General features: G+C 43.7%; 1 protein-coding gene across 2 annotated transcripts in view; it reads left to right on the top strand.

Annotated features, from left to right (window-relative positions):
- The first annotated feature begins 1,215 nt into the window (after positions 1-1,215).
- The window catches only part of RAB3IL1 (RAB3A interacting protein like 1), a 70,858-nt gene continuing 57,177 nt past the window's right edge, over positions 1,216-14,896 (top strand). For both annotated transcript variants that reach the window (XM_077460773.1, XM_077460772.1), the window contains exons 1-3: positions 1,216-1,357; positions 1,451-1,861; positions 6,318-6,531. In XM_077460773.1, the coding sequence (XP_077316899.1) occupies positions 1,848-1,861; positions 6,318-6,531 (228 nt within the window). In that variant the 5' untranslated portion in view covers positions 1,216-1,357; positions 1,451-1,847. The remainder of the gene's footprint in view (positions 1,358-1,450; positions 1,862-6,317; positions 6,532-14,896) is intronic.

Here is a 14,896-nt window from a genome sequence, read left to right as displayed (position 1 = left end):
CTCACGCAATGTGTCTGTGTGAGCAAAGGATTGCCGATAACTGGAAAGGCTGTCAATGTTTACACTGATAATCAGGGCACTAATATTCAGCGCAGCTTATCAGTACAGCCTCATCATTGCCTCTACATCAGTGCCCACCAGTGCAGCTTATCAGTGCCGCCTCATCAGTGCCCAATAGTGAAGTTTATTAGTGACCATCTGTGCAGCCTCATTAGTGCCCATCAGTGCAGCCTCATCAGTGCTGCCTCATTTGTGCCCATCAGTACAGCCTCATTAGTGCCCATCAGTGCAGCCTCATCAGTGCAGCCTCATGAGTGCCTATCAATGCAGCCTATCAGTGTCCATCAGTGAAGCCTCATCACCGCACATCAGTGAAGAAAAAAAAAAGACTTATTTGCAAAATTGTATAACAGACACTGAGAAAAAATTTTTTTTTCAAGATTTTCTCTCTTTTTTTCATCTGTTTAGCAAAAACCCAGTGGTGATTAAATAGCACTAAAAGAAAGCTCAATCTGTCTCAAAAAGATGATAAAGAATGTATATGGGTACAGTGTTGCATGACATTCAAGTTGCGCAGTTGTCATTCAAAGTGCGGCAGCGCTGAAAGCTGAAAATTGGCCTGGGCAGGAAGGGGGTGAGAGTGTCCGGTATGCAAGTGGTTAACGGCATGCAGTTAACGAAATATATTTTTTACAAAACTTGATTTTTGATCAAATTTGATTATTGAATAATTAAACAAACAGGATACAAAATACCCAGTACTGGTAATCACTAATAAAGCAATATACAGTATATTTTCCTTCCTGCTCTTGAAAACTATTATTACAATTCTATTAATTACATGCAATTAATAGAATTTGTTTTTTGTTTTTTTTATGATAGTTGATTTCTGATTAATTATTACATTACTATACAAAACACTCAGTACTGTTAACAATCCCTACTAAAGCAATATATATTTTCCTTCTTGCTCTAGAATTATACTATGTGGAAGATTTCTGAGTGCTGGGATCTGTCAGCACAGGGAACGCAGACAATGAAACTGATTAGATCCTCTCTGACTCTCTGGCCGGCTGCTTGTAAAAGTGATTTTCACTAGCTTTCGGAAAAGGAACTGAAATTTGCATTCACTTCTATCCAAAAATGTCCCTTGGGTGTGTCACATGATTATCATGTGACGTAGCAGGCAGCGTACACTACTGCAATGGGAAACAGATGGAGGTCATGTGATCAAATCCATGTGTAGGTGGGTTAGGAGCTACTATACAATTAACTGATCATCCAGCGCAGCAAAGGGCTCTGCACGTTGTATGCAAACAAATGCTGTCTTACAGGGAATACACACTCTGCTAACCATGTACGTATGTTTATTCAATCATTGAACGTATTTTCAGATCATTAATATATGGAGGTGCTAATGTGTTATTTTTTTCTTTTTTTTTCTTTTCAGCTTCTCTTATCTGCATCATCTGTCAGTTGATTTCCTTGTTTCTGCACTTGTCTCTGTGTAGCCCCCTCTTCCTCCCGTCCTCTCCCCCTGTCCACCCTCGCTCCCTGCAGCTGGAAGTGTTTCCTCTGTGTGCCGCAGAGAGGGGGGGTGGGAGGAAGTGACAGGCGGGAGACACACACATACTTATGTGGGATGCACTGAAACTCTACGGTGCAACATCAGCTCTACGCCAACATCTGTACCCTTCTATTCTCTGCATTCGTCATTTCCATCCATCCCGTTTTCGTCTCTTCAACTTCCACCTCCATCTTTTACTTGTGTCCGTCCGACCTCGCTAACCCTTTTCTGGATGTCCCCTCCCTGAGACAGCCTGGAGGAGAGAGTGTCAGCTGGTGGGATGTGGACAGGAGGGTAAGATCAATGTAAATTGTGTTCCATTAATGCAGGACATCTGTGCGGTCCTCTGCGACCCAAATAATGACCAAGCGTTCTATACTGGAGTGGCGCAGATAGCTCACATAACCGATCGGCTATGCTTGTGTTCACTTCACAATCCAGTTAATAAGTTTAGTGATGGAAGAAGCAGTGGACTTTAGAATGTCATAGATTATGGAGGAGCAATTTGTGCCACTCAGGACACTCAAAATAGCTGTGAACTGCTAACTATTTTAGATTAAAGAATTCCACCTTTTGCAAAGAAAAATAACTGCAAAGAGAAAAAAATGCATTGTATTATTTTTGTTGCATTGGAGCCTGCAAAGCATTGGATCTGGGTTCAGTAGATCGCAGGTTCTGTAGACTTTTCCTCTAGCTCAGGTCTGTGAACCATCAATTAGGGCTAATTCACACACTGTGCAGTGATATGCCCTGTACACACGGTCGGGCTTTCTGACAGGAAAATGTGCAATCGGATCTTGTTGTCGGAAAATCTGATCGTGTGTGGGGTCCATCTGACTTTTTCCATCGGAATTTCCGACACACAAAGTTTGAGAGCTGGATCTAAAATTTTCTGACAACAAAATCGTTTAAATTCCGATTGTGTGTAGACAATTCCGGCGGACAAAGTGCCACGCATGCTCAGAATAAATTACAAGAAGAAAGCTATTGGCTACTGGTCTCTTTATAAACCCCTCGTACGTGTTCTACATCACCTCGTTCTGAACGATTGGATTTTCAGACAACTTTGTGCGACCGTGTGTATGCAAGACAAGTTTGGGCCAAAATCCGTCAGAATAAATCCGACGGATTTTGTCGTCGGAATGTCAGACTGTGTGTACAGGGCATTAGACATTTCACTGCATTGTAAAACATCTGTCACTGCAAGGACAAACAGAAAACACTTGTTTCCTGCATATCCCATTCACACTGCAAAGCAAACCAGAACTGCGCTTAGACATAGTGCATATTATTGCAGAGCACTGTACAGAATCATATAGTTTTGTACAGCAGTGCAGCTCATTGAGCTGCTGTACAGCAACATAAATTAAGTGTACGTTTTGTAAAGTTCAAATAAAGTTTTCTCAAAGCACAAAAAAAAGGGAGCCGCGTGATGTGCTGAATTGCTCACTACAGTGCCCCCTGGCACAGTTGGAAGCGAACGGTCCTCTCTAGTGCAAGCCGATCCTTACAGAACTGGAGGACTATCGATGAACTACAAGTGCAGTGGCGTCACCAAACTTGTGCACCTTTGAGATCTACAGTCCATCTGCCAAGGTGGAAGATGGGACTTGTAGTTTTTTTATGCATAGATTCCTGGGAATGAATGATACTGCTGTATAGGTGGAGCCACACAGGAACGCCAAATTCAAATATACAGGGACTATAGGGGAGAAGAACCCCTGGATTTTGTGAGTGAAGAGGGGATTTCAGAGTGAGGACTCCGTGTCCGTGTAACATGAAACATGTTCAGGAAGATGAACTGTAAATTATTCTCTGCTCAATCCTGCCCACTTTATTATTCAAATAATAGCTACTAATTTTATTGCTGCCCATACTGTTGTGTGTATTCTCACACCATCCAAAAAGAGTAAAAAAGAAAAAAAGTGCTACGCAGCCAACTGGTCACAATGAACCAATATTAACACTGTGTACACACCCCAAAAACGTGTTCATTTTAACATCAATGCTATATAAACTTTATTGTGATCACCCCGGAAGTGATCACAATAAGGGTTATATAGCACTGATGTTAATATGAATGCATTTTTTGGGGTGCGTACACAATGTTAACATTGTTTGGTTTATTGTGACCAGTTTTTGGATGGTTGCACAGCACTTTTTTTTTTTTTTTTTTACTATCAGAAAGATGACTAAGCTTTAATTAGGGACATCTTTTCATTCAGATCTGGGTTGTGTTATGCTGTGTACACACGACCGGACTTTCCGGCAGACTAGGTCCGATGGTCTTCCCGACGGACTTTCGGCGGAGTTCCAACTGACTTTCTGAACTAACGGACTTGGCTACACACGAACGGACTAAGTCCGTTCGAAAGTTAGTTCGCTTTGAAAGTGATGACGTAAGACGGGACTAAAAAAATGAAGTTCAATAACCAGTAGCCAATAGTTTCCCTTGCGTCGTATTTGGTCCGTCGGACCAGCATACAGACGAATGGTTTTCCCGATAGGGATTGAGTCCGTCGCACAGACTTGAAATATGTTTTATTTCTAGGTCTGTTGGATTTTTTTTAATGAAAAACGATTGGATTAGCCCACACACGTTAGGATTGATTCTGTCGGACCTAGTCTGCCGGAAAGTCAGGTCGTGTGTATGCGGCATTAGCTTTAATTAGGGACATCTTTTAATTCAGATCTGGGTTGTGTAAGGGTGCACTGACACTGAGTTTGGTTGTCTTCCCTTCCCAATCCCCTGCTGGTCTACACTCACACTGGGCTTTAAAACGGAGGTCCACCCTAAAATGGACCTTCCGCTCATCGGAATCCTCCCCCCCTCCGGTGCCACAATAAAAGTTTCAGGGGGGAGGGGGGTGCAGTTACCTGGATAATCCAGGTAACTGCACCCACTTCCGGGATAGCTCTCTGCGGAAAGGGGCGTAGATTACGCCCATTTCCGCAAGTGCCCCGCTGCCTGCTGGGAAACACACAGATCCCAGAGGCAGCGGGGACCGTCCTTATTGCGCAGCGGAACTCGCGCATGCGCAGTAGGGAACCGGGAAATGAAGCCGAAAGGCTCCATTTCCTGATTCCCATACCCAAGATGGCGGCGGCAGCACCCGAGTGACGATCTAAAGATCGGTTTCGGGTGCCGACATCGCGGGCGTGCTGGACAGGTAAGTGGCAGTATTTGTAGCTGCTGGCTTTTAAAAAAAAAAAAAAAAAAGCGGAGTCCCGGCGGACTCCCGCTTTAAGCAGTTTTCTCTGGGGCACATTTATATCATCACCTCTGCCAACCAGACCAGACCACAGTGATCCCTGTGATGTATGGTGTGCTCACGTACAGTTTACAATCATACTGAAGCAAACTGTCTCAGACTACGTGAACTGTTCCCAGGACCACCTCTTCCACATGGTCCCAGGCACATTTAAAGTGGCACATTTTTCTTTACAACCACTTAAAGTGGTTGTAATGGAAAAAAAACAAAAACAAAACAAACATCCCTATACTTACCTGCAATGGTATTGCATAGAGTGACCCCTCCTCTTCTCGGGTCCCTTGCTGGCGCTCCTGGCTCCTCTCTGTACAGTGCCCCCATGGGAAGGCACTTTCAATGGGGGCACTCGTGCAGGCTCACTCCCTAGCCCCGCTGCTGCATCCATGGACAGACAGTGGGATCCGCCTCTCTCCCTTGTCACTGGCTTTGATTGACAGCACTGGAAGCCAATGGCCCACAGTGTCCAAGCAAAGCCAGTGAGACATGGAAGTGAGGGGAGAGAAGAGCTGCAGATGTGCACGGTGCTGGACCAAATGAGGGCTCAGGTAAATATTAGGTGCAGGGTTGAGGGACCAAAATTGCCTAACTGCATTCCTTGCCTTAAGGTAAAAACTGTTATGGCTTTAGAACCATATTAACTGTTCCCTTGCACAGTTTGCAGAATTGCATTCAAACTGTACAGACAAAGCAGACCAAGTTGGTAGTAGATTGTTTCCAGAGAAATCCACATGACCACAACTAATGTGCACTACTCATTCCAAACAAATGGAGGTGAGGGGAAAAGGAGAGGGTTGGGAGCCCAATGAGGTCTTTACAAAGAAGCAGAAAAACACAGTAAGAAACAATTTAATAAATAGATTACAAGGCTATTACGTTATGGAAGTGTATGGATTATTTTTGGAAACTAAGGAGATTTAGTGTTACTTTACATACATACATTACATAGTTTATGCTAGCCTTTGCATCTTTATGGATATTCTACACATACTGTATACAGTATAATACTGACTAAGTTGAATATAGTACACTTACTATTTTCTATATATTTTCAATGAAAACATTTTTTATTATTTTTTTGTTTTACTTTTATTCTTATTCTAAGCCTCATTCTTGTAGGTCTGTAGGTTTGCTGGTATCAAAGAGTGAAGATTTTAACATTTGTAGAGTGTTGTTGATATTCCAGGATGATTTTACTGCATAATTCTCAATCACAAATGATATATATATTTCTAGATATTGTGTTAGTCATTGTGTGAATTGCTCATTGATTGAGGATGTCGATCTCTAGCTTAGCATTCTATGTGAATGACAGGAAATTTCATTCATAGTCAGTTTCCTGGCGGCAGTGATATTAGCTTTCTTTCTGCATTCTCCCCTTGTCTTGGTTATTTTTAAAGTCACAGTTTTTTTTTAAAATTTAGATCCATTTTCTCTATATATTGCTCCCACCAGACTCGGTTTCTTGTGTTTTCACACAGGAAGGCTCCTGTCCTGGATGGGGGTCCACAGCTTCAGCACTCACCCCCTTTTGAGGATTGGTCTACATCGTCCAAACCTGAAACTTCAAGATCAGTCCCTGAGCGAGGTATGGAGAAGCCGACCTATGATTTATCTCGGCTACGTAGCTCCTCTGTGGAGATCAGGGAGAAGGGGTCAGAGATCCTGAGAGAGGAGCTGCTCAAGGCTCAGAAGGTAATTTTATGTGTCATGGAATTATGGAATTATCAGTGTTTTCTATATTGGTTATGGGGTTGGTGCAATGAATTTAGGCTACACAGGTGAAAGTACATTTTGCTGACCCCCCCCCCCCCCTGCCTGTCAGCCCCCTCCTGCGCTGGTACCTCGCTCGCATTGCACCCATAATGTGATGGGGTGCAGCATGAAGGACGTAACGCAGCATTAAGAAATTGAACTGTGCTGAACCACCAGTGTAATATGGGGGGGGGGGGGAGCAGGGTTAAGCATTTTCCAGAGAATACGTGTGAATATGCCCTTTACAATTTAAAAAAAATTCTTTTTTTATTTTGCAATTTAATTTTTTTTTTTTTACAAATTTTTATTTATTATTGAAAATAATAATTCGGGTGAATTGAGATTCAGCTCAATTTTAAGGCACCAGTTTCAGAGCCACACTAATGCCGCGTACACACGACTGGACTTTTCGAGGGACTAGGTCCGACGGTCTTTCCGACGGACTTTCGGCTGAGTTCCGACGGACTTTCCGAATGAACGGACTTGGCCACACACAATCACACCAAAGTCCAACGGATTCGAACGTGATAATGTACTACCGGACTAGAATAAGGAAGTTCATAGCCAGTAGCCAATAGCTGCCCTAGCGTCGGACTAGCATACATGCGAACTGATTTTTCAGTCCGGCGGAGTTCCGGTGGAAAAATTTAAAACATGTTCTATTTCTAAAGTCCACCGGATTTTTGGCAAGTAAAGGTCCGATGGAGCACACACACGATCGAATTGTCCAACGGACTCGTTCCGTCGGACCTTTGCTGTCAAAAAGTCCGGTCGTGTGTATAAGGCTGGTCATACATGGTCGAATTTGGAAAGAATTTTCTTTTGAAAATCAGAAATCACCATTGATTTCGAAATTCAGCCAACCAAGCCCTCAGTTTCACCTCATGTTGCTACAGAAAATAATTTTCGTGGCTGGGAATCTTCTTTTGTTTCTTTCCAGGAATTTTCTTTTTTTTCACATGGGCATTTTTTTGATTACATTTCTCGCACGATTCTCCCATCGTTGATTTTAAAATCATTTGATTGACGCACGAAAATTGGCTGTTGCTGCAGCCCACTAATGGTGCGAAATATGAACGAAAATTCTTAGATAAGATTTTAGGCTGGATTCACTCCTATGCATTTTTAGTGCTTTTTGCATTTTGCAGATTTGCGCTACAGAACATGATTTAAAATGCATAGGTGTGAATCCAGCCTGAGGCCGCGTACACACGGGCGGACTGTCTGCCCAACTTAGTCCGCCGAAACACATTTGAGCGGACAGTCCGCTCGTGTGTGGGCTTCAGCGGACTTTTTCAGCAGACAGTCTGACGAACAAAGTCTTATGGAATTTCCGTAAGATTGTCCGTTCAAACTTGGTTTGAGCGGACAGTCCGCCCGTGTGTGTGCCAGTCCGCTGTACTTTCGAAATGAGCGGACTTTTCCCACCCGGAGAAAAGTCTGCTCATTTCGAGCGGGTATCCAGGTAGGCGGAGCACGCGACGGAGACGTCGCGGGCCCCGCCGCCTGGTATGGACTTAAAGGGGAACCCCAACGCCGAAAAAAATCGGCGTGGGGGTGCCCCCCAAGTCCACAACAGACCCTTGTCCGAGCACGCTACCCGGCCAGCCAGGAAAGGGGGGCGAGCGAGCGCCCCCCCCTCCTGAGCCGTACCAGGCCGCGTGCCCTCAACATGGGGGGTGCCTTGGGGAAGGGGGGGCCGCGCGGCCCCCCCACCCCAAAGCACCTTGTCCCCATGTTGATGAGGACAAGGGCCTCTTCCCGACAACCCTGGCCGTTGGTTGTCGGGGTCTGCGGGCGGGGGGCTTATCGGAATCCGTCCCCCCACCCTATGTGAATGAGTATGGGGTACAATGTACCCCTACCCATTCACCTGTAAAATAAAAGTACCAAAAAAAAAACACAACACACGAGATAAAATATTTTATTGCACAGCTCCGTCTTCGGGGGTCTTCTCGCCGGACTCCTCCGCTATCTTCTTGTAGCTCTTTTGCTAGCGGAGGAGTCCGGCTTTCTTCCTCCCCGCCGCCGGCCTCTTCTCCCGACTTCGGGGGTCTTGTCCCCCTCTTCGGTTCTTCTGCCGGGCCACCGCGCCTTCTTATAGCTCTTTTACAGGCGGTGGCCCGGTCTTCTGTCGCCGCTGTCGCCGCCGCCGCCGCCGCCTTCCGTTCTTATTCTTCTTCTTCTTCTCCAGGAGATGTTGCCTCGACGATCTCTCCGGCCGGAATGCCAGAGCCGCGCTGCGCGGCCACTTATATAGTGACAATGGGGCGGTGTCACATGGTATATGTCACATGGGTTGGTCACATGGGTTGATGTCACATGGGGACTATGACATCGTAAGGGGGCGGGGTCACCATGTGACACCAACCCATGTGACATATACCATGTGACACCGCCCCATTGTCACTATATAAGTGGCCACGCAGCGCGGCTCTGGCATTCCGGCCGGAGAGATCGTCGAGGCAACATCTCCTGGAGAAGAAGAAGAAGAAGAAGAACGGAAGGCGGCGGCGACAGCGACAGCGGCGACAGAAGACCGGGCCACCGCCTGTAAAAGAGCTATAAGAAGGCGCGGTGGCCCGGCAGAAGAACCGAAGAAGGGGACAAGACCCCCGAAGTCGGGAGAAGAGGCCGGCGGCGGGGAGGAAGAAAGCCGGACTCCTCCGCTAGCAAAATAGCTACAAGAAGATAGCGGAGGAGTCCGGCGAGAAGACCCCCGAAGACGGAAGACCCCCGGAGCTGTGCAATAAAATATTTTATCTCGTGTGTTGTGTTTTTTTTTGGTACTTTTATTTCACAGGTGAATGGGTAGGGGTACATTGTACCCCATACTCATTCACATAGGGTGGGGGGCCGGTATCCGGGGGCCCCCTTATTAAAGGGGGCTCCCGGATTCCGATAAGCCCCCCGCCCGCAGACCCCGACAACCAACGGCCAGGGTTGTCGGGAAGAGGCCCTTGTCCTCATCAACATGGGGACAAGGTGCTTTGGGGTGGGGGGGCCGCGCGGCCCCCCCTTCCCCAAGGCACCCCCCATGTTGAGGGCACGCGGCCTGGTACGGCTCAGGAGGGGGGGGCGCTCGCTCGCCCCCCTTTCCTGGCCGGCCAGGTAGCGTGCTCGGACAAGGGTCTGTTGTGGACTTGGGGGGCACCCCCACGCCGTTTTTTTTCGGCGTTGGGGTTCCCCTTTAAGTCCATACCAGGCGGCGGGGCCCGCGACGTCTCCTTCGCGGGCCCCGCCTACCTGGAGACGCGCTTGAAATGAGCGGACTTTCCTCCGCGTGTGTGGGCAAGTCCGTTCATTTCAAGTAGAGCGGATTGTATGGCGGACTTAGTCCGCCGTATTAGTCCGCTCAAAAAGTGCCGTGTGTGGGCAAGTCCGTTCATTCAAAAGTTTGGACGGACTGTCTGTCGGATTGTCTGACGAACTTAGTTGGCCAGACAATCCGCCCGTGTGTACGCGGCCTTAGAAAGAAAATTCTTTCAAAATTCGACCCAAGTCAGCATTTTTATTTTTTTGCCTTTATGTTATGTACAGTAGTGGACAGGCCTCTGTGCCAGAAGGTGAAAAGGGTCCCCTGTGATGCCCTAAATGGCTCATATAATGCAGCTGAGATCATACATGAAACAGCCCCTCCACTGTCAAATGGAGCATTCAGCATGCCCCACTGCTGGTCATTGATAAGTAAAGTAAAAGGAGGAGAGCACCAGAAAAATGTCTAACTCCATTATGGTGAGCCTTCCACAAACATCTTCTAATACCCCTAATCAGCCTACCTGGGACCGTTATACTATACAATTTTCCCCACCCTTATAAACCTTGATGAAGGGAGACCAGAGAGCCTCTGAAACACGTTAGTTACTTTTGTGACTTATAATGACAAGGCCTACTGGACTTACTAGGAATTTGCATGGCGTTTTCCTCCTTTTTCTTTGCTTACCCTTGGCATCCTGCATACCCACTTCTGCCTAGCACTACCTAGAAAGCTGCCTTTCCTTCAATTTTTTTTGAAGACTACTCCTTTCAGTCTTGAGAACTACTTCTACTACTAGGGTCCAGTAGACTAATTCCTCTAACCTCAGTGTTGGTCAAGAAGGGAGCAAAGATTCTTGTTGCCTGACACTACCTGAAGTAGAAAAGATGTAGCTGGATAGCCGCACTCCAAATTATTCAACTTTATTTCAAAAATGTAATTAAAATAATAGCATCTAGGCTGGTAAACAGACTAACTGCACAGCCACTGACATGTTTCACACCGAACACGGTGCTTAGTAATAGCTAATGAGCAGAATATACATACAGAGCTATATACACACACACACAAGCAATTAGACAAATGAATAAAATACGTGTATGACAAGATAGCAATTAAGGAAACATCTGTGAACATCCAAAGTCTGAAGATTAACATTTAAATGGATGAAAGGAAAAAGCATTTTTCACTTAAAACACCAAAATCAAGCTGACACGTTGAAAGCATACATAATAGTAATAAATGAATGACATGATAAATCTTATCCTTAGGTGAAGAGGTATAGGTGTAACCTAAAAAAATAAAAAATGACATAAGTAAAAACATTTTTCATTTTGTATGTAAAAAAAATATATATTTTCACACGCATCGGCAGACACACAAAAAAAAGAGAGAAAGAAACAAACTCTCAATGTGTGTGCATGCTGATGTATGGGGCTCATTGAATGTCAAAACCACCAGAGAAAAACACACAAAAAAATATTCCCTAAAAATATTCCCTAAAAATTACACATCCCAAAAAAGTTTTCATAATAGAAAGATTGCAAATATCTCATTATTGGATGTGTCTACTTAGGTCTTCTCCTATGATACAATGCATAGATATAAAAAATAAAAGTAAATATAGGAATAGACCAAATAAGCGATCGATATCGAATGTTCTAAAACCAAGGGCAAATTCAATGCGAATATCATTATACCGACAGATATGAGGAGCTGATGCAAAAACCCAGTTGATTGATCATACACCCAACATAATATATCAGCTGTGTGATCATCAAACGAATGACAAACATGTCTAATAGGTTATTAATTAACATAAAAAATACTGATATTCATAATCACTGCAGAGAAAAATGCTGCAATATATGCATACAGCCCTATTTAAAAAACAGTCTCAATCGAATAATTGGCCTGTCCTCAATGTAAAGCACTTATAATACATGGAAAATAGTGAATAAACTCTGGCAGAAACATAATAAAATGAGCCCAGCAGAACCAGATGAAAAAAGTTGCTCCAGACCCAATAATTTATCTAGTGTTGAAAAAGAGGCTCTTACCCATCTGAGTGCCAACAAAGGTATTGTGATAAAAAATGCCGATAAGGGGGGCTCTGTTGTGGTGCTAGATTCATGTACGTATAGGGATGAAGCAATCCGCCAATTGTCGGATGACAAAACTTATTTGAAGCTAAAGGGGGATCCTACGTCCACCTTTAGGAAGGATCTTAATGCACTTTTGGATAGAGCAGTCACAGCAGGCATTTTCACTCAAGTTGAGAGAGATGTGTTTATCCCTGACGCCCCGATCATGCCCATTTTTCATCATTTACCCAAGCTGCACAAGGGTTGTCAACCCTTGTTAGGTAGACCTATAGTGGCAGGCATTGGGTCACTGAGCGCTTGGGGGAGTGGGTTGATTACCAGTTACAGCCACTGGTTTCTGATTTACCCGTTTTTTTGAGAGATACTAAGCCGCTTTTGTCTGATATTCAACCTATTAAATAGGATTCGGATTTTGTGTGGATTACTTGTGATGTGGCTAGCCTTTATTCATCTATCCCCCACTCTCTAGGGATTCAGGCCGTAGCCTTTTTTCTTAGACATCATAGACAACACTCCTTGGTGCACCAAAAGTTTGTTTTATGTTGTTTAGAGTATTTATTAACTCACAATTTTTTTATGTTCGATGGGGACTACTATCTCCAGAATTGTGGGGCCTCGATGGGCGCTAAATTCTCCTCCTCCCTTGCTAATTTGTACATGGGTTGGTGGGAGAGGCCCCGCATTTTTGGCGCTGGTTGTCCCCATCGTTCTGAGATTAAGTTTTTCCGTCGCTATATAGATGATTTAATCTTTGTGTGCACCAGGAGTGTTGGTGAATTAGATGAATGGCTTCTGTATCTTAATGAAAACACCCTCAATCTTAAATTTACAGGTGTTATGGACCCTAAACAAATTGAATTTCTGGATGTTGTTCTGATGGGTGAGGGGGAATCTATTTCCTCCAAACTTTTCAGGAAGCCTTCTGCTGGTAATTCCTTGTTAAGGGCTGATTCAGGCCATCCAAGGCATACCATTAAGGGCATCCCTGTGGGTCAGTTTTTGAGGTTAAAACGGGTATGTAGTGATGAATCATCTTTTTTGAAAGAAGCCTCTGCTATGAAAAATCGTTTCATAGAAAGAGGTTATTCAGCCCCTGTACTTTATAGGGCATTCAATATATCCCTTAATACGGATAGATGTCATCTCCTTCCTGATAAGGTCAAGAATTGAGATGGGAGAAGGCGGGTATCTGACAAATCCATAAAAATTCCGGTGTTCTCCACGCCTTATAGTTTAGATTTTAGTAAAATTAAAGGGATCGTGGAGAAATATTTACCTATTCTCTACAACGATCCTGTCTATGCTCAAATTCTATCTAAGGGTATTAGATCAGTCTCCCACAGGGCCCCAACTATTGGTGACATGTTGTCCCCCAGCCTCTATACGAGTAGCGTTCAACGCCCCAATTGGTTACAGTTTAAGGGATCGTTTCGATGTGGGGGCAATAATTGTCCATGTTGCCCCCACATTTTACGAGGCGATACCATCCTTTCTAGGTCTCTGAATAAGGATTTTAAAGCCATGGCCTTCATTAACTGTAACACTAAATTTGTTATTTACGTGGTTACGTGTGAACAATGTTGCATACAGTACTTTGGATGCACAACACGAAGACTGAGAGACAGATTATATGACCACCTCTATGACATTTCCAAAAACCACCCCACTAATGTGGCGAATCATTGGAATCTTTGCCATGATAAGGATGTCAGTGGCTTACGCATTCAGGGGGTGGAAAAAGTCACTTTATCTAAAAGAGGGGTTGATAGGTTTAGTCTGTTGTGCAAGAGGGAGGTTTATTGGATATTCCATCTCCATACGAGGCAGCATATGGGCCTTAACTTTGAGTGGGACATTTCATTCTTTTATGAGTGAATTTTCCACATATTGATTGCCCAGTATTTACTAAGCTAATGTGTATGGCTCCCATTTCACTGATTGTCGGTCTGGTGCTGACAGGTTTTTTCATCTGGTTCTGCTGGGCTCATTTTATTATGTTTCTGCCAGAGTTTATTCACTATTTTCCATGTATTATAATTGCTTTACATTGAGGACAGGCCAATTATTCGATTGAGACTGTTTTTTTGAATAGGGCTGTATGCATATATTGCAGCATTTTTCTCTGCAGTGATTATGAATATCAGTATTTTTTATGTTAATTAATAACCTATTAGACATGTTTGTCATTCATTTGATGAGCACACAGCTGATATATTATGTTGGGTGTTTGATCAATCAACTGGGTTTTTGCATCAGCTCCTCATATCTGTTGGTATAATGATATTCCCATTGAATTTGCCCTTGGTTTTAGAACATTCGATATCGATCGCTTATTTGGTCTACTCCTATATTTACTTTTATTTTTTATATCTATGCATTGTATCATAGGAGAAGACCTAAGTAGACACATCCAATAATTAGATATTTGCAATCTTTCTATTATGAAACCTTTTTTGGGATGTGTCATTTTTAGGGAATATTTTTAGGGAATATTTTTTGTGTGTTTTTCTCTGGTGGTTTTGACATTCAATGAGCCCCATACATCGGCATGCACACACATTGAGAGTTTGTTTCTTTCTCTCTTTTTTTTTGTGTGTCTGCCGATGCGTGTGAAAATATATATTTTTTTTACATACAAAATGAAAAATGTTTTTACTTATGTCATTTTTTATTTTTTTAGGTTACACCTATACCTCTTCACCTAGATTTATCATGTCATTTATTACCATTATGTATGCTTTCAAAGTGTCAGCTTAATTTTGGTGTTTTAGGTGAAAAAGGCTTTTTCCTTTCATCCATTTAAATGTTAATCTTCAGATTTTGGATGTTCACAGGTGTTTCCTTAATTGTTATCTTGTCATACACGTATTTTATTCATTTGTCTAATTGCTTGTGTGTGTGTGTATATAGCTCTGTATGTATATTCTGCTCATTAGCTATGACA

The sequence above is a fragment of the Lithobates pipiens genome, unplaced genomic scaffold (assembly GCF_037356315.1).
Source record: "Lithobates pipiens isolate NorthernLeopardFrog02 unplaced genomic scaffold, aLitPip1_a1.2 Scaffold_10, whole genome shotgun sequence".
NCBI lineage: Eukaryota > Metazoa > Chordata > Amphibia > Anura > Ranidae > Lithobates > Lithobates pipiens.
The sequence above is the reverse complement of the archived record's forward strand: the minus strand, read 5'-3'. Positions and strand labels throughout refer to the sequence as shown.